The sequence below is a fragment of the Hyperolius riggenbachi genome, chromosome 10 (assembly GCF_040937935.1).
Source record: "Hyperolius riggenbachi isolate aHypRig1 chromosome 10, aHypRig1.pri, whole genome shotgun sequence".
NCBI classification, from domain to species: domain Eukaryota; kingdom Metazoa; phylum Chordata; class Amphibia; order Anura; family Hyperoliidae; genus Hyperolius; species Hyperolius riggenbachi.
Genome location: NC_090655.1, coordinates 114,047,566 through 114,073,468, shown reverse-complemented (window position 1 = coordinate 114,073,468; position 25,903 = coordinate 114,047,566). Strand labels below are relative to the sequence as shown.

Genomic DNA, 25,903 nt, shown 5'->3' with positions numbered 1-25,903 from the left:
TAGTATTATTTAGTAGATAACAATAAAACTCAGTTATATTGTTGATTTGGTACCAAAAGAGGTACGATGCACCCAAAAAAAGGGACCAGTTGGAGATATACAATATTGTCTTGGCTGGCATATGGACCTGGGAACCTAGCTACTTATTGCCCTCATTGCCCTTCAGATTGACCTGAGGAGTACATGTAAAAAAAGGTGCTGCAGAAATCTGGGTGCAGGGATAGCAAGTAGAATATTGGGAAATATTAAGAAAATTACTGATTTCTTACTATAGTAAAATATTGGTAATTTTTACTGCTATTATCTCTGAACATAACCCTGTTTTTAAAACCCTTCCTCTACAGGGAGTGCAGAATTATTAGGCAAATGAGTATTTTGACCACATCATCCTCTTTATGCATGTTGTCTTACTCCAAGCTGTATAGGCTCGAAAGCCTACTACCAATTAAGCATATTAGGTGATGTGCATCTCTGTAATGAGAAGGGGTGTGGTCTAATGACATCAACACCCTATATCAGGTGTGCATAATTATTAGGCAACTTCCTTTCCTTTGGCAAAATGGGTCAAAAGAAGGACTTGACAGGCTCAAAAAAGTCAAAAATAGTGAGATATCTTGCAGAGGGATGCAGCACTCTTAAAATTGCAAAGCTTCTGAAGCGTGATCATCGAACAATCAAGCGTTTCATTCAAAATAGTCAACAGGGTCGCAAGAAGCGTGTGGAAAAACCAAGGCGCAAAATAACTGCCCATGAACTGAGAAAAGTCAAGCGTGCAGCTGCCAAGATGCCACTTGCCACCAGTTTGGCCATATTTCAGAGCTGCAACATCACTGGAGTGCCCAAAAGCACAAGGTGTGCAATACTCAGAGACATGGCCAAGGTAAGAAAGGCTGAAAGACGACCACCACTGAACAAGACACACAAGCTGAAACGTCAAGACTGGGCCAATAAATATCTCAAGACTGATTCTTCTAAGATTTTATGGACTGATGAAATGAGAGTGAGTCTTGATGGGCCAGATGGAGGGGCCCGTGGCTGGATTGGTAAAGGGCTGAGAGCTCCAGTCCGACTCAGACGCCAGCAAGGTGGAGGCGGAGTACTGGTTTGGGCTGGTATCATCAAAGATGAGCTTGTGGGGCCTTTTCGGGTTGAGGATGGAGTCAAGCTCAACTCCCAGTCCTACTGCCAGTTTCTGGAAGACACCTTCTTCAAGCAGTGGTACAGGAAGAAGTCTGCATCCTTCAAGAAAAACATGATTTTCATGCAGGACAATGCTCCATCACACGCGTCCAAGTACTCCACAGCGTGGCTGGCAAGAAAGGGTATAAAAGAAGAAAAACTAATGACACAGCCTCCTTGCTCACCATATCTGAACCCCATTGAGAACCTGTTGTCCATCATAAAATGTGAGATTTACAAGGAGGGAAAACAGTACACTTCTCTGAACAGTGTCTGGGAGGCTGTGGTTGCTGCTGCACGCAATGCTAATGGTGAACAGATCAAAACACTGACAGAATCCATGGATGACAGGCTTTTGAGTGTCCTTGCAAAGAAAGGTGGCTATATTGGTCACTGATTTGTTTTTGTTTTGTTTTTGAATGTCAGAAATGTATATTTGTGAATGTTGAGATGTTATATTGGTTTCACTGGTAAAAATAAATAATTGAAATGGGTATATATTTGTTTTTTGTTAAGTTGCCTAATAATTATGCACAGTAATAGTCACCTGCACACACAGATATCCCCCTAAAATAGCTAAAACTAAAAACAAACCTAAAAACTACTTTAAAAAATATTCAGCTTTGATATTAATGAGTTTTTTGGGTTCATTGAGAACATGGTTGTTGTTCAATAATAAAATTATTCCTCAAAAATACAACTTGCCTAATAATTCTGCACTCCCTGTATTTGCGTGTGTTCCATACATGGAGATACATGGTCATGGAGAGAATCCGAAGACATAACAACAAAAGTTGTTTTGGTGATACTTTCAATGATGACTAACTACAAAATTTCCATGCAAACTTTCGAAACTTTAAGTTTTTTCTTCAGGCATGTTTCAGAACATGATCCAGTTCTGAAACATGCCTGAAGAAGAAACCTACAGTTTTGAAAGCTTGCAAATAAATCTTGTGCAGATAGTCATTAAAGCTATCATCTAAACAACTTTTGTTATTATGTCTTCAAATCCTTCCTCTATCGCTGCCTATCCCTATCAGATCCCTGCCACCCTTGCCACAATGTACACGGATATCAGCGCCATATTCGCCACTAGAAACCCTCTTCACCGAAATCTGCACCACCTAAATCGATATTAATTACTGTACGCCGCTATTGCTACAATTAACACTGTAGTCTATGCAGATCCCATTTTACAGAAGCACCACTGGCGCCCAAATTACCTGCTTTGTCACCTGACAGCCTTGTACATAAATAAACCTATTCTCACAGCTGATGTTTTTAAGGACATCTGCTATGCTAAATAATGAGTAGAACTATACAAGAAGTATGAAGGGAAAAGCAGTGCACAGATTTCTCCTAGTGATATTCGTATTTCAAAACTTTAGGCTCAGCCCTGCAGATTAGGTAGCCTACTTTTTTTTTTTTATTTTGAGCCCACCTCGGGCTCTCTTTAAGCCACCAGCAAGCAAGAAAACAGAATAATTTGGACAGTACTTTTTCTCATACCGTTTGGTACTTTTTCAATTCAGAGTGCTGAAAAGTTATTTAAAACAGAACATGAAGCATTATCTCCTAGGCCAAAACTTAGAAGACATGAAGTGAATTGAATTGGGTCCTTAGTCTCCGCATTGTAATGAAACGATTTCATGTGTGCTATTTTAAAATGACCACAGAAAATGTAGATACATATGGCTTGTAACTGCATGACATTTGGACATTCTTGTTAGACTCACATGTTTCATCTCCTTCAAGCTGAGGCACCAACCCCACCATAGACTCATAGAGGTCCTCATCAGAGCCTGGGTTCAGCGAACACTTCATAAGTATGTCAGTGGAAAGGTTTGCCATTGTCACATACATGGGGTCACCACCTTCTCCTTGCATTAGCTCTTCCTTAAAGTGTGTCTTTAGCAAATCAGCAGTTTCCTTTATAAAAAAAAAAAAAAAAGAATTCTGTATCAGGATTAATTGATTAAGTCTGTTTTCTGACCAAACTCAGTTATATTGTTATTGCTGTTCTTGTTAGTTAATCCTGCTATTGGAATTAAAAATTAGCAACTAGCAAGTATTAATGCTGATACATTTGGAGATTATCAATTCTATCTCTTGCTGTTCGACTCTTCTTGATGAGTCTAGCTTTAAAATTGAGGCGGACGTATCCTTATGTGACCAGATGGGAGTCTGACTTGGGTGGGGCTAGGGACAGGGAGGGATGGGAGGAGACCTGGTCCACTCTTCCAAAACTCTCAATCAATCTCTCAATTGTAGAATCTGCCTACAAAGTCTTTCTACGTTTGTACTGGGTTCCATCCAGGTTGAGACATCCCTCAAGCTCTAACTCTGGTCTATGTTTCAGGGGGTGCGGGTTCTTGGGGACCATGGTCCACACTTTCTGGTCTTGCTCCATGCTATCCAGATATTGGTCTAAAATCTTCTGGTTGTTCTATTTGCTTTTCAAGGTCGACATCCCTATAGACCCTTGGTCAGCCCTGTTACATTTTTGACTAGAATCCCTTAACAGAGACCAACAGGCATTAGCACACTTTATTTTTGTGGCAGCTAAACAGAGTATAGCCCGAGCCTGGAGAACACAGTTCGTCTCCTTTATTGAGATGAAAAGCAGGGTCACAGCTTTTATGCACCAAGAAAAAATGGCGGTCGTGCTAGAAGATAGGGTGGACAGATTAGACAGAATTTGGAACCCTTGGCGCTTGCATGTTGGTCTCACTCGAGGTATTGAACCCTGTAACTTGTAGGATCCAATGGCAGCTAAAGGTGACTCAGACTCTTGACACACACACCCCCGTCCTCCCTTTCCCGCTCTCCCCTCTTTCCTTCTCTTTCTTTTCTTTCCGTCTTTTTCTGCCCTTCTATTCCTAGGCCCGTTGGCCTAGAATTGGTATTATTGGTTTGGCCTCAACCACACTACATGATTTTGGATGAGAAGCTTCGGCAGGACTCATGGACACGTCCTCTTTATTTGGACTTTACAATGACGTTTTATTTTGGTAAATGTGTCAAACCTCTGTTATACAATGGTCTGCGACCTAATACGATTGTCACCCTCCTTTCCTGTTATAAAAATTCATAAAAGTAAAAAAAAAATTTGAAACACAAAATTGAGGCGGACATTAACCTGAGTCATGTTCTTATTTTTAGACAAACTAGTAATTCATTAAACCTAATGCGATTTATCCGAATGACTATTAAAATTGTCATGTAATTTGCAGAACAGTATGTACTAATTATACATTTCAATTATATGCCATGCATGTCTTATGTTATGCCTGTTTCAATAAAACTTTTTGAAACAAAAAAAAAGACAATGAAGGGATACTGACATGGTGTTCTGTTCTATGACAACATACAGGGCTTTTCTGGAAAGGCCACAACAACGGGGGGGGGGGGGGGGGAGGGGGGGGGGCAACTGGCCAAGGGGGGGTTGGACATGGAAGAGGGATTGTTGCAAACAGAAGAAGAGGTTGCAAATGGTATACAAAAGTTGCAAATAAGGAGCAACATATGGAAATATGGAACTGCTGCCCAAGGGATCTGTATATAACTGAAGGGGGCTACAATACATTAAATTTAGATGAGGGAGAGGGGCTGCCTAATGATTAGTGGGGGGTGCTGTACATGGAAGGGGAGCTGAAAGAAAGTTGGCCTAGGAGCAGAAAAAATATAAATCCTGCCTTGTAAATATATTTTCATTCACTGCTCACTACAAAACAAATGCCTTATTTTGCTTTAATCATGTGCTGGTAATACAGTGGAGTCCCAGTTATCTGGAACTCGACTAACCAGCAGTCTCAACCAACCACCACAAATCACTAGCAGTACTCACAGTGGTGAAGGCCAACTTTTTGGGCTGTTTGTGGGCTCTGCTGTGCTTAAAGACTGGGTTCCTGCACTGGGAGCCTATACAGCTTGAGGAAGGAGCTTGTCTCCGAAACAGCGTCTGTCGCTGTCCCTGGGCTTTATCTTTATGTAATAAAGAGCTCGAATACATCTACGTGGTGCTGCTGATCTCTTTTACCTATGCTTTGGGAGCTGCTGGACTACAGCGCCATATCAGCTTAGCACACGGATACCCTCACCAGGGTGCCTATAGACTGTGGTGAAACATTGTGATAGGGACATAATTTAAACGGTTTTATAATCGGGACAAAAGGGTAAATAAATTTCATGGGTTTTAACTACAGTAGCATGCATTATTTAAAAATTATAAAGGCCAAAAACTGAAAAATAATAATTTTTTTCCCACATTTTTTCCTATTTTCCCATTACAACACATTTAGAATAAAATCATTCTTGGCATAATGTCCCACCTAAAGAAAGCCTAATTGGTGGCGATAAAAAACAAGATATAGTTCATTTCATTGTGATAAGTAATGATAAAGTTATAGACGAATGAATGGAAGGAGCGCTGAAAGGTGAAAATTGCTCTGGTGGTCAAGGGGTAAAACCCTTCAGCTGTGAAGTGGTTAACATCATACCTGAACATGTTTTTAACAACACTTTTATTCCTCCAGTGACCTACTGATATATTTCTTGCTCATAATCTTTCCTCATGCTCTGCTAAAACTTCCCTACAAGTGGCATGGCAATAAGAGATGCAGAGATTGCAACTGCACTACAGCACCTGGACATTAGGGGCCCACTTGGTGCCCTCCTTCAGTCGCTGCTTTAGCTCTTACCTTGGTGCTATAGTGGTAATTAACAAACCATTCTCTTTCCTCTGCTTACACCTCTATCACACTGTGCCTGTACTTGGTGTGTATTATGCAATTATGAAACATACAGTACAGTGCTGATGGGCGAAGAGAAAAATGTGCACTAGGGCCCATGTCTCTGTAGCTACACCATTGTTCCCTAGGGGTTCTCCCACTCTTTTCAGCCTGCTCATTTATCCATTAGGCTTGTCCTTACCTTTATACATTTAAACAGGATCTTAAAGAGAATCTGTACTCTAAAATTCTTACAATAAAAAACATACCATTCATTATATTCTCCTAGGCCCCTCTGTGCTGTTTCTGCCACTCCCTTCTGCAATCCTGGCTTGTAATTGCCAGTTTTAGGCAGTGTTTACAAACAATAAACACGGCTGCTAACCAGCATGTGATAGGCTGAGAGAAGCTCAGTCTTTGACTTATACAGAGCCTGCAGGGGGCGTGGAGAGGGTGTGTATAGCTTCTGCTTATCACAAGCAGAGCAGCACATTCCTGCCTGAGTGCCTGAGCCTGACAAATCTGACAAAGAAAAGAAGATTAGATTATATAACAGAGATAATACAGCCACTGTGCAACTAGGAAAGGCTGCAGTAAGACAGACCACATTAGAACAGGTATAGGAACTTCTAGGATAGAAGAAATAAGGCTGAAAATTTTGTTACAGAGTCTCTTTAAATTTTCTTCTTCAAACTCACCTACCCTCTTTCCCTTCTCCCCTCTGCAGGGCCGTATTTTTGGGAAGGCCACAAAGGCCCAGGCCTAGGTCAACTGCTGCCCAAGGGGGCGCATGGACATAAAATAGTGGTTTCTACATATGAAAGAGGAGGCTGCAAATGGAGAGCAAAACATGAAAAAGGAAACTGATGCTCAAGGGAACTGTACATGATAGAAAGGGGCTGCTGTACATACAGTAGATGTTACACAAGGAATAGGGGGCTGCACATGGAATGGGAGGGGCTCTGCTGCACATGGAAGGGAGCCTCAATATACTTGGCCTAGGGACAGAAAAAGTTTAAATATGGGCCATGCCCCTCTGACCTGAATATTCATTACTAATTAACCACTTCACCCCCAAGAGTTTTTACCCTAACGGACCAGAGCAATTTTCACCTGTCAACGCTCTTCCCTTTCATTTGCCAATAACTTTTTCAATACTTTTTGTGGGTGATATTTGTTTTCAGTAATTACTTTATTTTCTATGCATTTTAAAGGAAAAAAACAAGGAAAAAAATTTAAAATTGCGCAATTTCTCAAATTCCATCCCCTACAGTTTAAAATAAACAATGCTACTGTACATAAAACCCACACATTTTATCTGCCTATTTGTCCTGGTTATCACAAGATTTGAATATCTAGTACAAAATATGGTAACAATATATTATTTGGAAATAAAGCTATATTTTTTCTATGTTGTGGTTCTTGATTTCTCATTGCACACTACCAATGATTACAAGCCCTTATTAGCAAAAATAAGAGTAATACACCCTTGTGGCATACATATTTTAAAAACGTCCTAAAGTTACATAGTTACATAGTTACATAGTTATTTTGGTTGAAAAAAGACATACGTCCATCGAGTTCAACCAGTATAAAGTACAACACCAGCCTGCTCCCTCACATAATTTTTGTATTCTCTTTTCAATTCTGTCAATTTTTTTTTTCTTTTACAAGTGTTTTATTTTAGTACACAGTACATGAAAAAAATGTATTGCTTCTCATTCAGTTTGCAGCTAAAAAAAAATTCAAATGTCATTGGCTTCAGGTCTCAAATACCCCAAATGTTATGCTCTTGCTTGTCACAATTAACATTATACCCTATATACATAATCAGATAGCTTTTTGGCCACGTGCATCCATGGGTGCGCGCAAACATGCGTGTGCACGAGCGTCAGAAACACCGAACGTTTTAAAACGTCCATTGGTCCATTAACAGGGACCAACTGGACATTTTAATACTACTGGTGGTTCAGTAGTGGTTAAACATGGTCTTATTTACTTTAAATACTGTGTCCCTGTACTTAACACAACCTGTATTTATTTTACAGTCCAATGTAATATATTATCAGGTTTTATAAAAGAAAAAAACATAGTAATATTCACAACAATAAGTGGGTAGAGGCTGAAAGTAATAATATGGACTTACAAGTGCAGGGCTCTCCCATCCTTTTATGTCTTGGAATTTGCAGTATTTGCTATATGAATATTTTGTTCATCATGTTACAGTTATCACTGTGATTCCTATGTCTACCAATTCTGTATTTTGTACCAATGCCTATATTTTGTTTACACCATTGTCTGTAATAATATGTGTCTCATGTTTTTGTTCTCACTTTGTACAGAGCCACGGAATATTTATTTATTTATTTATTTGTTGTATTTATAAAGCGCCAACATATTACACAGCGCTGGAATATGTTGGGACTTTATAAATCAATAATATATATATTTACATAATGAATAAGCCTCCACTATGACAAATAGGCTCACCACATATTCATCAATAAACTGTCGCAGGTCCTTAAAACCATATTTTTCTGCGAGGTAGTTTGGAAAGTCTCCATGCTTATTGGACACACTGTAAGCCTGTAGAGCTCCTGGACAGGTTAGAAGAAGGGCTGTCAAGTTTTTCAGCCCATATTTTGCAGAAAAATGAAGTAGGGTCGGTAATTCTTCATCTCGCTGATCTATGACAAAATTGTAAAGACATTTTATGATTTATTAAACATATACCTTTAAGGGAAATGTCCCTTTTAATATAATTTTTATGATTGCTATAAATATGGGTGGTTGACACAGAAGTCACAGTTTAACCTTATTAACCACTTAAGGACCACAGTCTTTTCGCCCCTTAAAGAGAATCTGTATTGTTAAAATCGCACAAAAGTAAACATACCAGTGCATTAGGGGACATCTCCTATTCCCCTCTGTCACAATTTCGCCGCTCCCCGCCGCATTAAAAGTGGTTAAAAACAGTTTTAAAAAGTTTGTTTATAAACAAACAAAATGGCCACCAAAACAGGAAGTAGGTTGATGTACAGTATGTCCACACATAGAAAATACATCCATACACAAGCAGGCTGTATACAGCATTCCTTTTGAATCTCAAGAGATCATTTGTGTGTTTCTTTCCCCCTGCAGCTATCTTCCACTGAAGTGTCAGGCTGCTCTTTTCTTCCTGCAAACAGCTTTGCCCTTGTCTGTAATTCCTCAGTATGTGAAAGCCCAGCCAGCTCAGAGGGCGATTTATCCAGCTTGTAAAAGATAAGAGAGAAGAGAGAAGCTGCTCTAATCTAAATAATACACAGGCAGTGTGCATAGAGGGGCCTGGAAGGGGGAGTTCATAGCAGAACCACAACACTGAAGAACTTGGCAGCCTTCCAGACACAGGCTGACAAGTCTGACAAGGGAAAGATACATTGATTTATTACAGAGACTGTGATAGTACAAAGTGCTGCAGTAAGCTAGAACACATTAGAATAGCTTTTGGAACTTGTAGGATGATAAAAAACAGGATGCAATTTTTGTTACGGAGTCTCTTTAAGGACCAGAGCCTTTTTCTCCATTCAGACCACTGCAGCTTTCACGGTTTATTGCTCGGTCATACAACCTACCACCTAAAGGAATTTTACCTCCTTTTCTTGTCACTAATACAGCTTTCTTTTGCTGCTATTTGATTGCTGCTGCGAGTTTTAGTTTTTATTATATTCATCAAAAAAGACATGAATTTTGGCAAAAAAATGACTTTTTTAACTTGCTGTGCTGACATTTTTCAAATAAAGTAAAATTTCCTATACATTTGAGCGCGAAAGTTATTCTGCTACATGTCTTTGATAAAAAAAAAAAAAACATTCAGGGTATATTTATTGGATTGGGTAAAAGTTATAGCGTTTACAAACTATGGTGCCAAAAGTGAATTTTCCCATTTTCAAGCATCTCTGACTTTTCTGCGCACCTGTCAGGTTTCATGAGGGTCTAAAATTCCAGGATAGTACAAATACCCCCCAAATGACCCCATTTTGGAAAGAAGACATCCCAAAGTATTCAGTGAGAGGCATGGTGAGTTCATAGAAGATTTTATTTTTTGTCACAAGTTAGCGGAAAATGACACTTTCTGACAAAAAAAAGAAAAAAAAAAGTTTCCATTTCTTCTAACTTGCGACAAAAAAAAAAATGAAATCTGCCACGGACTCACTATGCTCCTCTCTGAATACCTTGAAGTGTCTACTTTCCAAAATGGGGTCATTTGTGGGGTGTGTTCACTGTCCTGGCATTTTGGGGGTGCCTAATTGTAAGCACCCCTGTAAAGCCTAAAGATGCTCATTGGACTTTTGGCCCCTTAGCACAGTTAGGCTGCAAAAAAGTGCCACACATGTGGTATTGCCGTACTCAGGAGAAGTAGTATAATGTGTTTTGGGGTGTATTTTTACACATACCCATGCTGGGTGGGAGAAATATCTCCGTAAATGACAATTGTTTTATTTTTTTTACACACAATTGTCTATTTATAGAGCTATTTCTCCCACCCAGCATGGGTATGTGGAAAAATACACCCCAAAACACATTATACTACTTCTCCTGAGTACGGCGATACCACATGTGTGGCACTTTTTTGCACCCTAACTGCGCTAAGGGGCCCAAAGTTCAATGAGTACCTTTAGGATTTCACAGGTCATTTTGAGAAATTTCGTTTCAAGACTACTCCTCACGGTTTAGGGCCCCTAAAATGCCAGGACAGTATAGGAACCCCACAAATTACCCCATTTTAGAAAGAAGACACCCCAAGGTATTCCGTTAGGAGGATGGTGAGTTCATAGAAGATTTTTTTTTTTTGTCACAAGTTAGCGGAAATTGATTTTAATTGTTTTTTTTTTCACAAAGTGTCATTTTCCGCTAACTTGTGACAAAAAATAAAATCTTCTATGAACTCACCATACTCCTAACGGTATACCTTGGGGTGTCTTCCTTCTAAAATGGGGTCATTTGTGGGGTTCCTATACTGCCCTGGCATTTTAGGGGCCCTAAACCGTGAGGAGTAGTCTTGAACCCAAATGTCTCAAAATGACCTGTGAAATCCTAAAGGTACTCATTGGACTTTGGGCCTCTTAGCGCACTTAGGGTGCAAAAAAGTGCCACACATGTGGTACCGCCGTACTCAGGAGAAGTAGTATAATGTGTTTTGGGGTGTATTTTTACACATACCCATGCTGGGTGGGAGAAATATCTCTGTAAATGACAATTGTTTGATTTTTTTTACACACAATTGTCCATTTACAGAGAGATTTCTCCCACCCAGCATGGGTATGTGTAAAAATACACCCCAAAACACAATATACTACTTCTTCTGAGTACAACGATACCACATGTGTGACACTGTTTTGCAACCTAGGTGCGCTAAGGGGCCTAACGTCCTATTCACAGGTCATTTTGAGGCATTTGGATTCTAGACTACTGCTCACGGTTTAGGGCCCCTAAAATGCCAGGGCAGTATAGGAACCCCACAAGTGACCCCATTTTAGAAAGAAGACACCCCAAGGTATTCTGTTAGGAGTATGGTGAGTTCATAGAAGATATTTTTTTTGTCACAAGTTAGCGGAAAATGACACTTTGTGAAAAAAAAAACAATACATAACAATTTCCGCTAACTTGTGACAAAAAATAAAATCTTCTATGAACTCATCATACACCTAACAGAATACCTTGGGGTGTCTTCTTTCTAAAATGGGGTCACTTGTGGGGTTCCTATACTGCCCTGGCATTTTAGGGGCCCTAAACCGTGAGGAGTAGTCTTGAACCCAAATGTCTCAAAATGACCTGTGAAATCCTAAAGGTACTCATTGGACTTTGGGCCCCTTAGCACAGTTAGGCTGCAAAAAAGTGTCACACATGTGGTACCGCCGTACTCAGGAGAAGTAGTATAATGTGTTTTGGGGTGTATTTTTACACATACCCATGCTGGGTGGGAGAAATATCTCTGTAAATGACAATTGTTTGATTTTTTTTACACACAATTGTCCATTTACAGAGAGATTTCTCCCACCCAGCACGGGTATGTGTAAAAATACACCACAAAACACATTATACTACTTCTCCTGAGTATGGCGATACCACATGTGTGACACTTTTTTGCAGCCTAGGTGCGCTAAGGGGCCCAACGTCCTATTCACAGGTCATTTTGAGGCATTTGTTTTCTAGACTACTCCTCACGGTTTAGGGCCCCTAAAATGCCAGGGCAGTATAGGAACCCCACAAGTGACCCCATTTTAGAAAGAAAACACCCCAAGGTATTCTGTTAGGGGTATGGTGAGTTCATAGAAGATTTTATTTTTTGTCACGAGTTAGTGAAAAATGACACTTTGTGAAAAAAAACAATAAAAATCCAATTTCCGCTAACTTTTGACAAAAAATAAAATCTTCTATGAACTCATCATACACCTAACAGAATACCTTGGGGTGTCTTCTTTCTAAAATGGGGTCACTTGTGGGGTTCCTATACTGCCCTGGCATTTTACGGGCCCAAAACTGTGAGTAGTCTGGAAACCAAATTTCTCAAAATGACTGTTCAGGGGTATAAGCATCTGCAAATTTTGATGACAGGTGGTCTATGAGGGGGCAAGCAGGGTGGCCTCTTAGATGACAGGATGTTTTGGGCCTGATCTGATGGATAGGAGTGCTAGGGGGGTGACAGGAGGTGATTGATGGGTGTCTCAGGGGGCGGTTAGAGGGGAAAATAGATGCAATCAATGCACTGGGGAGGTGATCGGAAGGGGGTCTGAGGGGGATCTGAGGGTTTGGCCGAGTGATCAGGAGCCCACACAGGGCAAATTAGGGCCTGATCTGATGGGTAGGTGTGCTAGGGGGTGACAGGAGGTGATTGATGGGTGTCTCAAGGTGTGATTAGAGGGGGGAAATAGATGCAAGCAATGCACTAGCGAGGTGATCAGGGCTGGGGTCTGAGGACGTTCTGAGGTGTGGGTGGGTGATTGGGTGCCCGCAAGGGGCAGATTAGGGTCTAATCTGATGGGTAACCGTGACAGGTGGTGATAGGGGGTGATTGATGGGTAATTAGTGGGTGTTTAGAGGAGAGAAGAGATGTAAACACTGCACTTGGGAGGTGATCTGATGTCGGATCTGCGGGCGATCTATTGATGTGGGTGGGTGATCAGATTGCCCGCAAGGGGCAGGTTAGGGGCTGATTGATGGGTGGCAGTGACAGGGGGTGATTGATGGGTGGCAGTGACAGGGGGTGATTGATAGGTGATTGACAGGTGATCAGTGGGTTATTACAGGGAATAACAGATGCAAATATTGCACTGGCGAATTGATAAGGGGGGGTCTGAGGGCAATCTGAGCGTGTGGGTGGGTGATTGGGTGCCCGCAAGGGGCAGATTAGGGTCTAATCTGATGGGTAACCGTGACAGGTGGTGATAGGGGGTGATTGATGGGTAATTAGTGGGTGTTTAGAGGAGAGAAGAGATGTAAACAATGCACTTGGGAGGTGATCTGATGTAGGATCTGCGGGCGATCTATTGATGTGGGTGGGTGATCAGATTGCCCGCAAGGGGCAGGTTAGGGGCTGATTGATGGGTGGCAGTGACAGGGGGTGATTGATGGGCGGCAGTGACAGGGGGTGATTGATAGGTGATTGACAGGTGATCAGTGGGTTATTACAGGGAATAACAGATGTAAATATTGCACTGGCGAATTGATAAGGGGGGGTCTGAGGGCAATCTGAGCGTGTGGGCGGGTGATTGGGTGCCAGCAAGGGGTAGATTAGGGTCTAATCTGATAGGTAACAGTGACAGGTGGTGATAGGGGGTGATTGATGGGTAATTAGTGGGTGTTTAGAGGAGAGAAGAGATGTAAACACTGCACTTGGGAGGTGATCTGATGTCGGATCTGCGGGCGATCTATTGGTGTGGGTGGGTGATCAGATTGCCCGCAAGGGGCAGGTTAGGGGCTGATTGATGGGTAGCAGTGACAGGGGGTGATTGATGGGTGGCAGTGACAGGGGGTGATTGATAGGTGATTGACTGCATTAACTGCTTGTTAATGATTACTACCATTCAAAGCATCTATAGAAGTGATCATTACCAACACAGGACCAATAAACAGCTTATACTTTGGTTTAGGAAGGGCCCCATGGGGCCCCTCTGGCCCAAGGGCCCCGATGCGGTCGCTACCTCTGCAACCCCTATTGCTACGCCCCTGCTTGTACACACGTAAACCAGTGGGTTGGAGGCGCCAAATTTTACATTAGCAGGAGAACAAAAACTATATGTGGGTCCTACCTTCAAATAAGGAGGACTCACTTGAAACCTCAAAGCTAACTTTATTATAGCGCTGGACAATGCATTTCACCGCCACAAGCAGCTTCCTCAGGTTAGTAGCAGTGTGATAAGGAAGCATGTATTAATCTTGGGCGCCCAGATTGATACATGTTTCCTGATCACACTGCTACTGACCTGAGGAAGCTGCAAGAGGCATTGAAACACGTTGTCCAGTGTTATAATAAAGTTACCTTTGACGTTTTATTTGAAGGTAGGACCTGAGTATACTTTTTGTTCTCATCCCTGGTTTGCATTGTCCATCCCTCTGGCAGGGGACAACTGCTGTTGAAAGTTTCCATCAAGCCAAATTTTTACTAGAGTCCGAGAGGGGACAGCACTTCAACTCATGCTTATTAACTATTATTTCCGTGAACTTACATTTACATACTACACCGGATTGGGCTCCCGGTGTCTTTGTGTTTTTTTCCCTCTCTGTAAGCCTTTGTACACACGTACAAGGAATGTTGGCCAGCAACATTGCAGGGCCGACACTGTTCAGGTGCATTACTAGCCTAAAAAAAACCCTTTTCAGGATTGCTTGAAGATTGTTCGGTTTGGGATTGTGTGCATGATGAAAATTCAAAGATATGTTTGTTTTTTTTATCAGCTGTTATCTATGAAAATTAGGCAGTCGCACAGCAAGTCAAATTGTTTACTGGAAAGTAATCAGAATTAAAACACTTTCATCTGGCTGTGCACACACTGCTGGTAGCAAAAGAGGGATTTCAAGCTCCATAGCTATTTATTTCTTTTTGCTGGCTGGTGAATTAGGGTTTTTTCAGAATCATAATGTAACCCCTTAAGCCTTGTACACATGTAAAAGGCATGTTTCCCAACAGGGATCGGGACACAATCCCTGGGAAAATATTGCAAGTTCGAGGCTGTACGGAGCTCCAGCAGGCTAGCAAAGTGCCTTGTTGCTATGCAGGAGGGGGATGTTTGTCAGAGGGTTGGTGGAGTGGCCGGAGTAGGTGGGGAGAACAATACTCTAAGACAGCGGTCAGTTGAAATGATTCACCAGGCTCAACACTGGCAGAGGTGTCGGAGGGCATCGGTGGTCAATATACACACACTAGATTCTCAAAAGAGTTGGTCGTTTTCAGCTGCCTTGGCCAAGATTCATCATGTGTGAGTACGAGGCTTTCGAATGAAAATAATAATATAAGACACCAGAACAGTTCTATATCTACAGCACATACAGTGAACTATCTCTTGAATTTATTTACAGTTCAATTCAGTTTTTCTCCCAGATTGTGTTAGAGACAGCGTGAAATGACTGATCTAAAACATATTCAAACTGAAATATTTACCATTTATCCTTACACTAAGGGATAAACTGAAACGCATTCCATACTGCTAGGTACACACAATGCAATTTTCTGACAGATTATTTCCCATAGCTCCAATCTCATTTCCGATAGATTTTCCATAGAAGTGAACGGAAAATCAATTGGAAAATTTATCAACAATCAGATTGGAGATGTTGGAAATAATCGATCTGACAGTAAAACTGTCAGACAATTGTATTGTGTGTATCTAGCATAAGTTGAGGCTGGAGAGGGTGGTAGAACAGTAGTGTATGTTGGCTGTGTCGTGGCCGGATGGTTTACTGGTTAAGGGATCTGCCTCTGACACAGGAGGCCTGGGTTCGAATCTTAGCTCTTCCTGTTTAGTAAGACAGCACCTATTGAGACACTACTACTGTCTATAGATCGCGCCCTAGTGGCTGCAGCTCTGGTACTTTGAGTCCACCAAGAGAAAAGCGCAATATAATTGCTCTGCGTCTGTGTTAGGATGAAGTGTTCATTGTCCTTAAAGGGGACTGCTTCACACAGGTGCATTAGCTTCTGAGTCTCCCTATCTATACTTTGTTTACACGTTTCCAAGTGCTTACGTTTGTTTCTCGGATCCTAGAAATGCCCTTGGCACTGATTCCTCATACCAAGCATTTCAGTAAGGCAAACCATACAAAAGTTGATGAACTGCAGCATTGCAAAAATACTGTTTACAGTATTCTAAACTACTACTTATATGTACTGTATATTCTGGCGTACAAGACTACGTTTTAACCAAGGAAAAATCTTCTCAAAAGTCAGGGGTCGTCTTATACGCTGGGTGTCATCTTATAGGGCGGGTGCTAAGACTTCCAAGCCGAACTGGAGAATCTGCGGATGCCGCATACGGTGGAGGGAGCTCAAAAACGTCTGCGGCCGCATCCCCGCTGTATGAAAGCGACTGTATGAAAGCATCAAGGGCGGTGCTATACAAGTATGGTAGAAGAAAACCGGTACCAGTAAGGTACATTGCTTGCCGCGATTGGTTGGTTGTTGTATACTGGGTACCACATATGGTACAACACCAGTGTTTGTACCTGTTTATACAGTATAGCACCAGTACATACAGTACAGTATACAAATGTCCAAGAATCAAGAGGGGTAGTCTTATAGGGCAAGTATATACCAAAATGTATACTGTATATACTCGCAAGCAAGCCGAATTTTTGATCCCCCAAAAGTGGGCCAAAAGTTGGGGGGTCGGCTTGCTTGCGAGTCATGTCCACGTAGGCTCCCCGCCCCCCCTGGCTGCCGCTGCTATGACCTTACCGGCAGCTTCCAATATTCCCCTCTCCGTCTCCGTGCAGGGCATGTAAATAGTTCACAGCAGCTCGCCCCACGGCGGTAGCTGTGTGATGACGGAGGAAGCCTAGAGAGAGCGGTTCCCATAGTAACGGCGATACATATCGCCGTTACAGGAAGCCGCTCTCTGCACTTCCTCCGTCATCACACAGCTGCCGCCGTGGGGCGAGCTGCTGTGAACTATTTACATGCCCTACACGGAGACGGAGAGGGGAATATTGGAAGCCGTCGGTAAGGTCATAGCAGCGGCGGCTGGGGGGGGGGGACTACCTACCTACCTACCTACACTGAGCACTATACTTGGCACTATCTACCTATACTGGGGCACTATACTAGCTATACTGGGTCACTATGCTAGCTATACTGGGGCACTTTACTAGCGATACTGGGCACTATACTAGCTATACTGGGCACTATACTACCTATACTGGGCACTATACTAGCTATACTGGACACTTTACTAGCTATACTGGACACTTTACTAGCTATACTGAGGACTATACTAGCTATACTGAGCACTATACTAGCTATACTAAGTGCTATACTGAGCACTATACTAGCTATACTGAGCACTATACTAGCTATACTGAGCACGATACTAGCTATACTGGGGCATTTTACTAGCTATACTGGGCACTTTACTAGCTATACTGAGCACTACCTACCTATACTGGGCACTATACTAGCTATACTGAGCACTATACTAGCTGTACTTGGCACTATGCTAGCAGTACTGGGCACTATAATAGCTATACTGAGGCACTACCTACCCATACTGGGTACTATACTGGGACACACTGGGGGGGATCACGCGGCCAGTATTTCCTACCCCGGCTTATATGAGGGTCAATAATTTTTTGGTTAAAAGTTGGGGGGTTGGCTTATATGCGGGTCGGCTTGCTTGCGAGTATATACGGTATTTTAACTGGAAAAGTTCGGGGGTCGTCTTATACGGCCGGCCATCTTATACACCGGAATATATGGTATATAAGACTCAATAACTGTGTATGATACATTGCTGTGCAGTTTTGTGTGTCTCATCGAGTTAATCTGCTGAACAGGTATCATAAACATTTTCTTTTGCTTTGTGGTAAAATACAAAAGACTCAATACAATGTAGGGTGGGTTGTAAGACCAAATATTCAACAAAAAAAGATGACCAAGCATTAAAGTTCTAAAATAGAACAGCTGTTTAACCAACGACTGGATAGTGTACTGGTTAAGGGGTCTGCCTCTGACACAGGAAACCAGGGTTCAAATTTTGGCTCTTCCTGTTTAGTAAGCCGGCACCTATTCAGTGAGAAGACCTCGGGTAAGACTCCCAAACTGCCTATAGAGCGTCTGGTGGCTGCAGCTCTGGTGCTTTAACCAGTTCGGCCTATCTGGACGAACTTCCTCGTCCAGATAGGCACTGCTGCTGCCGCCGGCTGGTGCGCGCGATCGGGCGCGCCCCCGCACGCGCTCTTGCTGCCCGCTGCTAGCCCCCCGATCAGTGAATGGGAATATAATTCCCATTCACCGATCTAACTTCCCCGCAGAAATACCAACGCTTTCTCTCCAGAGAGCGCGGTATTTCTGCCCCCAGGAAACTTCTCTCAAGCATTTTAGTTCCTGGATGCGACATCGTTCGCATCCAGGACTTTTTTCACTGTGGCCATCTTGTGGCCAAATAGTAAACTGCACCCACATACATTTTTAATAAAAAAAATATTATTTTACATTTAATATTAGCACTTTCCCTCCCACACCAAAAATTACCCACATACACTTTTTTTTAATTAAAAAAATAAATAAAAAATACAATTAAAAAAAAACAAAAACAACATAAATAGTTACCCAAGGGTCTGAACTTTTTAAATATGCATGTCAAGAGAATATGTTATTATATTATTTAACCACTTCCCAACTGAGGGGTTTTACCCCTTGACCACCAGAGCAATTTTCACCTTTCAGCGCTCCTTCCATTCATTCGTCTATAATTTTATCATTACTTATCGCAATGAAATGAACTATATCTTGTTTTTTTCGCCACCAATTAGGCTTTCTTTAGGTGGGACATTATGCCAAGAATAATTTTATTCTAAATGTGTTTTAATGGGAAAATAGGAAAAAATGTGGGAAAAAAATTATTATTTTTCAGTTTTCGCCCTTTATAGTTTTTAAATAATGCATGCTACTGTAATTAAAACCCATTAAATGTATATGCCTATTTATCCCGGTTATAAAACCGTTTAAATTATGTCCCTATCACAATGTTTGCCGCCAATATTTTAGTTGGAAATAAAGGTGCATTTTTTTCAGTTTTGCGTCCATCCCTAATTATAAGCCCATAGTTTATAAAGTAACAGTGTTATACCCTCTTGACATAAATATTTAAAAAGTTCAATCCCTAAGGTAACTATTTATGTTTTTTTTTTTATTGTAAATTTTTTATTTTTTTTTTAATTACAAAAAAAAAAAAATTGGGGAGTGTGGGAGGTAAGGAGTTAATTTTTTGTGTAAAACAAGTTTATTTGTGTGTAGAAAATGGTTAGGGTGTAGTTTTACTATTTGGCCACAAGATGGCAACATTACTAATTTGTTTCATGCTACCTGCAAGCGTCCTTCCGGACTCTTGCAGGAAGTAGAAAGAGGCTGGGACTTTGTTATTTTTTCACAATGATCGCGCTGCTCAGCCGAGCGGCAGCAGGTCATTGCGGGGCTTAGATCAACGAACGGGAATGGATTTTCCCGTTCGTTGATCTCTGGGCGAGCGGGCGGCGGCGTGTTTACTAGCGGCGGGCGGCGTGTTTACAGCGGCGGGAGTGCGCAAAGTACGGATTTCTCCGTCCCTGGGGGTGAAAGGATGGAAAAAGGGGCGGAGAAATCCGTACGCGCGGGGGTAAAGTGGTTAAAATTATAAGCTTATAAATAGTGATGGACGCAAATTGAAAAAATGCACCTTTATTTCTAAATTAAATATCGGCACCATAAATTGTGATAGGGACATCGTTTAAACGGTGTAATAACTGGGACAAATGGGCAAATAAAATACATGAGTTTTAATTACGGTAGTGTATATTAATTTCAAACTATAATGGCCAAAAACTGAGAAATAATGATTTTTTTTCGTTTCTTTCTTAATCTTCCTGTTAAAATAGATTTAGAAAAAAATAATTATAATTCTTAGCAAAATGTACTACCCAAAGAAAGCCTAATTAGTGGCGGAAAAAACAAGATATAGATCAATTCATTGTGATAAGTAGCAATAAAGTTATAGGCGAATGAATGGGAGGTGAACGTTGCTCGGATGCATGAGATTTTCCGACTGCGGTGCTGAACCGGTTAAGTTTGTCAGGAGAAATATAAATGTTCTGTGTCTTGTGTCATGCGCTGATTGCAAACAGTGCCTCTTTACATATTGGCCTCAATTCACTAAGCTTTATCGAACACTTTATCGAACGTTTGATAATTTAGAATTCAGTAAGGTGTTATTATCGAATGCTTTATCGCTAAAATGTTCAATAAATCTATAACACGTTAATGAATTCAAAATTAGATTTTACTCATGAGGTACATTATCACAGTGTTGCTTGCGAATTTTCGCCAAAGCCATTTTCGCATCGAAAATCCCATTTTCGATTTCGCCGAATTTTCGCGAAAATAAGTACTATTTTCGCTTCAAAAGGCGAAATTTCGCATTAATATTTTCGCATTAATTTTCGCCTAAAGTCCGTTTTTTTCGCGTTGAATATCTAAGCCCCCTTAAAAGCTAGAATCACCAAATTTGCAGGGTATATTAAAGAGATATGTGGGTACAAGAGGAAAAAGAAATTTTTCAAAAATACCTTATAGTTTTTGAGAAAATCGATTTTAAAGTTTCAAAGGAAAAAAGTATACATTTAAATGCAGTAAATGACAGTTACTTAAAGGGATACTGTTGGAGGGGGTCGGGGTAAAATGAGTTGAAGTTACCCGGGGGTTCTAATGGTCCCCCACAGACATCCTGTGCCCACGCAGCCACTCCCCAATGCTCCGGCCCCGCCTCTGGTTCACTCCTGGAATTTCAGACTTTAAAGTCTGAAAACCACTGCGCCTGCGTTGCCGTGTCCTCACTCCCGCTGATGGTACCAGGAGCATACTGCGCAGGCCCAGTATGGTCTGTGCTTGTGCCGTGCGCTCCTGGTGACATCAGGGGAAGTGAGGACACGGCAACGCAGGCGCAGTGGTTTTCAGACTTTAAAGTCTGAAATTCCAGAAGTGAACCGGAGGCAGGGCCGGAGCATTGGGGAGTGGCTGCGCGGGCACAGGATGCCTGCGGGGGACCATTAGAAGCCCCAGGTAACTTCAACTCATTTTCCCCCGACCCCCCCTACAGTATCCCTTTAAGCAAACCTAGAGGTAGTGTAAAATTACTAATATCAAAAGAAAGGGCCAAGTGCCAAGTGCAAAGGGCCAAGTGCAAAGGGCCAAGTGCAAAGGGCCAAGGGTCAAGTTCAAAGGGCCAAGTGCAAAGGGCCAAGTGCAAAGGGCCAAGTGCAAGGGCAAAGGCCCAAGTGCAAAGGGCCAAGTGCAAAGGGCCAAGTGCAAAGGCAAAGGGCCAATTGCAAGTGCAAAGGGCCAAGTGCAAAGGCAAAGTGCAAAGGCAAAGGGCCAAGTGCAAAGGGCCAAGTGCAAGTGCAAAGGGCCAAGTGTCAAATGAAAAGGGCCAAGTGCAAAGGCAAAGGGCCAAGAGCCAAGGGCTCTTTGCACTTGGCCCTTTGCACTTGGCCCTTTTCATTTGACCCTTGGCCCTTTGCACTTGCACTTGGCCATTTGCACTTTGCACTTGTTCTTGGCACTTGGCCCTTGGCACTTGGCCCTTTGCACTTGGCAGTTTGCACTTGGCACTTAGCCCATGGCACTTACACTTGGCCCTTTCTTTTGAAATTAGTAAATTTACACTACTGCTAGGTTTGCTACAGTAACTGTCATTTACTGCATTTAAATGTATACTTTTTTCCTTTGACACTTTAAAGTCGATTTTCTCAAAAACTATAAGGTCTTTTTGAAAAATTTCTTTTTCCTCTAGTACCCACATATCTCCTTCATATACCCTGCAAACTTGGTGATTCTAGCTTGTAAGGGGGCTTAGAAATTCAACGCGAAAAAAACGGACTTTAGGCGAAAATTAATGCGAAAATATTCGGCGCATTTTCGCCTTTCGAAACGAAAATGGTACTTATTTTCGCGAAAATTCGGCGAAAAGAATATTTGCATTTTCGCTCATCACTGCATTATCAAACGTTTGATTAAAGTGTTTGATAAAGCTGGCCATTGGCCTCAATTCACTAAGCAGTTTAGACTAGTCTACTGATGGTTTTTAGTCTACTGATGGTTTGGTCAGTTGCATTGAAGGGGAATTCACTATTGCCAAATGTTTTAGACCTGTTTTTAGACCTGGTCTAAACCATTTTGTAATTAGGTGGGTAAAGCAGGGGAAATGACCAAAAGGTTTAATTCACAAACGATTAGCTATGACTGACATCTTTCTCCTTTGATGAGCTCTCCTCTGCTTATAATGAAACCCCTGCATAATGAATTCAAAAGGTTCCATCCTCACATCTAAAATACCTCACAGAATTACTTTACCAACAAGAAATCAGCTGGTCTAATCTCCGTCAGAAAAAGTGGGCGTGGTTACTGCTTGTTTGCCTTTGTGAATTGTGTAATTACTGAATGTTAAGCCCCATCTACACGATACGATTCTATTTAAGATTCAATTACGATTCTATTTACGATTCGATTAAATCCGACATGTCCGATCCTGATTCGATTCGATTCAATTCGATTTGCCATTGCAAAACAATGGCAAATCTGATTGAATCAAATCGAATCAGGATCGGACATGTCGGATTTAATTGAATCGTAAATAGAATCGTATCGTGTAGATGGGGCTTTAGACCAGGTCTAGAAACAGGTCTAAAACATTACACCAAACCATCAGTAGACTAAAACCATCTGTAGACTAGTCTAAACTGCTTAGTGAATTGAGGCCAAATTGTGTTTCACTGAATAAAGACAACTATCATGTTCTACTGTTCTACTTTTATTCTGTTTTCTGTGCTGCATTTCAAGAAGAGACATTATTGCTGGTAAAATGATTTCCACAATAAGACAGATTATTGAATTAGGAGAATGAGAAATTTCAACTTACTTGCACTTAAATTTTCCTCTTCAATCTGATTAATTCCAAAGAGGTGTAAACCGGTTGCTGGAATGTTGTTTTTTAATGATTCTGTCAATAATTTATCAAGCGCCTCTCTGTTGTAAGGAGTTATTTTGAATGCCTGTAAAAAATATAGAATGAAATACAATCCCTTGGTTAAACAAAAGATCCAAAACATCTGCAGCAGGGATGGTCGTAGTCAGCCAACTTCGCTACGCTGGAACTACGCGTAGTTTTACACAATTAGGCTTCGCCAAACTACTAGCGTAGTACATGCGGACGCTTATGCCATTATGCATAAAAATGTACGCATGAATTCCTCTGCAAATGCTTGTAACAGTAACTCTATGCGTACATCACCCTTTCCAATGCGTAATTTTGTATGCATACAATCATACGTGGAAAAATAGACGCAAATAAGGCATTTGAAGTTTACTTCGCAATACACATGAGAACTTCACGTAGGGGCGTAAACTACGCGTAACGGTACTTCGCTACGCGTAAAATCGTACGCGTAGTTTTGAGACTTCGCCTACGAACTACGATGCGTAGATGCCAACTACGATGCGAAAATTCGCACTGGCGTAGTTTCTGCTCATCCCTGATCTGCAGTCAGAACATAGACTAGCTATGCATCCAGGTAGGGCTAAGTATAAGTTACGTATAATTACATCTGTATAATGGCCTATGACCTACTACGTGACCAGCCTCTGATGTCTGTCACCGCTCAGAGTTAGGATACCCTCCCTAGTAAAGCAATATTTAGTGACGCTGCTTGTGGCACCTATCTCAGTACAAAACACCTTTTATATCCAGCTAAGAGCCTTTCCATTGAATTTCCAGGAATTTTTGATTGTCCTTCTTTACAGATAACTTGTTATGCCGGGACACTCATGGGACTTCTTACACGCTCAAAAAGTTAAAGCAAACCGGAATCAAACATTTATGGACCTTTCGCACTACGTCCGTTGTGTTGTGGTGCAACAATATAATCACAACGCGATGCAGTTATATTTTAATGGGGCTTCCACACTGGTGCATTTGCAGTGCGGTAATTTCTGTCTGAATAATGCGCATCATGCGTCATTGGCCAATCAACGCAGTGATGGTTGAAATGCAAGCATATGTCTATGGACTGTATGCTGCATTGATTGCACCGCACAGCAATAGGCAATGTGACTTTTCATCATTGCGATCCTAACTTTCATGGTGTGAAACACAACGGGTATAGTGTAGGAAGCTCTAAGTGTAAAGCTAGATAGAGTGTGATGTTCCTGTACCTTAGTTCTGCACATACAGCAATCTGTGGTTTCTGTTGTGCCCTTCGTTGTATTTATTCTCCTGAGGCTTGTGCCAAGCACTGGAAACGCATTTCATGAAGAATTCCACTCTACACCTGAGTGCTCAGAGCTCGGCAGGTACACTCAGCTGGCAATGTATATTGGCCTGAAGAAGTGGGAGCAATTCTACATGAAATGTATTGCCGAGGTGCAAATAAACTGTTATCCTATTTCATCCAGTATTTGATCTCTTGAGGCAGGCCACCTCTTTTTTGTCTTTTTATTGTTTTTAATATATTTTATCAGACTTGGGCGCCTTTTTCCTACCATTTGGTTGTGTCCAGTGTCACCCCAATGCATTGTAATGGGATGTGTGAACTTCCATTTTATTTAGTTCCTACCCACTCTTTTCAACTTCTTTTTCCCTTTCTTTCGAATCTGTTGTCTCTTTCTTTTTCAGAATTAACCACAAGTCAGTAGATATACGTCCTCTGTGACTTCATCTAAGCCACGAGTCAGTAGAATACGTTTTGTAGCAGAAGCAGTGCTGTGCAGGATTGGGTTTGCTCCTGTGCACATTTCTGGCACTATCTGATGCAGCACTAATTGGTGAATGGGAATATATGTTTCCTGAGCTAATGAGATTGATTTTTACCATTAAAAAATACTTTTATTTTCTCAGTTCATAGTGAAAAATACACTCTGTAGCATTATTTCAGAATGAAATATCTTCACCATAAATTGTGACCGGAACATAATCTAAGTTTTGTGATAAGCAGTAAGAATAGCCAAACAAAATTTGTGTTTTTTATCTATAGTAGCACATTTTATTTTTTAAACTGGAATTGGTAAAACTGAGAAATAAATGTTTTTTCTATTTGTTTTCTTTGTTTTCCCATTAAAATTCATAGAAAACAAAATTGTTCGAGGGAGAAAAATGGCATACAATGAAAGCCTAGTTTGTCTTTAAAAAAACAGTATATATTTAATTTCTGTGTCTTAAGTAGGGATAAAGTTATTTCTGATTAAATAAGGACATAGCTAAACTGTCAAAACTTCTCTGGTCCCTAAGGGGGAAACAAGGTCTGGATGCGAAGTGGTTAATTTTATTTGATCAAATAAGCTTGCACTTTCAAGGAATTTGACTTGGCAGTTGCTTAACCCATTTTGGTTCCTGGACGTAGAAACTACGTCCAGGAACCATGCGCGCTCCCGCGGCCGATCGCGCGCGTACATGCGCACTCCCGGCCGCGGATTTGGTAGCCAGGGAATCAATGTATCAGGCTATGGTGCCCGATCACTGATTCCTCTCCCCCGCTGAAAAAGCGACAGCTTCTCTCGGAAGCTGCGCCTTTTCTGGCCGTTCCCTCCCCGATGCGTCACTCTAAGCGTGTAGTGACGTCATGTAAACAAACTCATGGCCGCCATCTTGTGGCCAAAAAGTAATACTACAACTGAAAATAAAAATAAATTAAAATGAACACACATTTACATTATAAATCTATTGTTTACCTCCCACCCTCCCAAAACTACCCAAATAAAATGTTTACTATAAAAAACA

At 41.4% G+C, this 25,903-nt stretch overlaps 1 protein-coding gene and 1 long non-coding RNA gene across 4 annotated transcripts in view; one reads left to right on the top strand and one right to left on the bottom strand.

The window, feature by feature from the left end:
• Positions 1-25,903, top strand: part of LOC137535700 (uncharacterized) — a 119,466-nt gene that overhangs the window by 6,715 nt on the left and 86,848 nt on the right. The gene's annotated exons all lie outside the window — the stretch shown is intronic.
• Positions 1-25,903, bottom strand: part of PIK3AP1 (phosphoinositide-3-kinase adaptor protein 1) — a 169,387-nt gene that overhangs the window by 69,030 nt on the left and 74,454 nt on the right. For both annotated transcript variants that reach the window (XM_068257564.1, XM_068257563.1), the window contains exons 6-8: positions 23,051-23,183; positions 8,400-8,596; positions 2,916-3,108 (exon numbers count right to left, since the gene is read on the bottom strand). In XM_068257564.1, the coding sequence (XP_068113665.1) occupies positions 2,916-3,108; positions 8,400-8,596; positions 23,051-23,183 (523 nt within the window). The remainder of the gene's footprint in view (positions 1-2,915; positions 3,109-8,399; positions 8,597-23,050; positions 23,184-25,903) is intronic.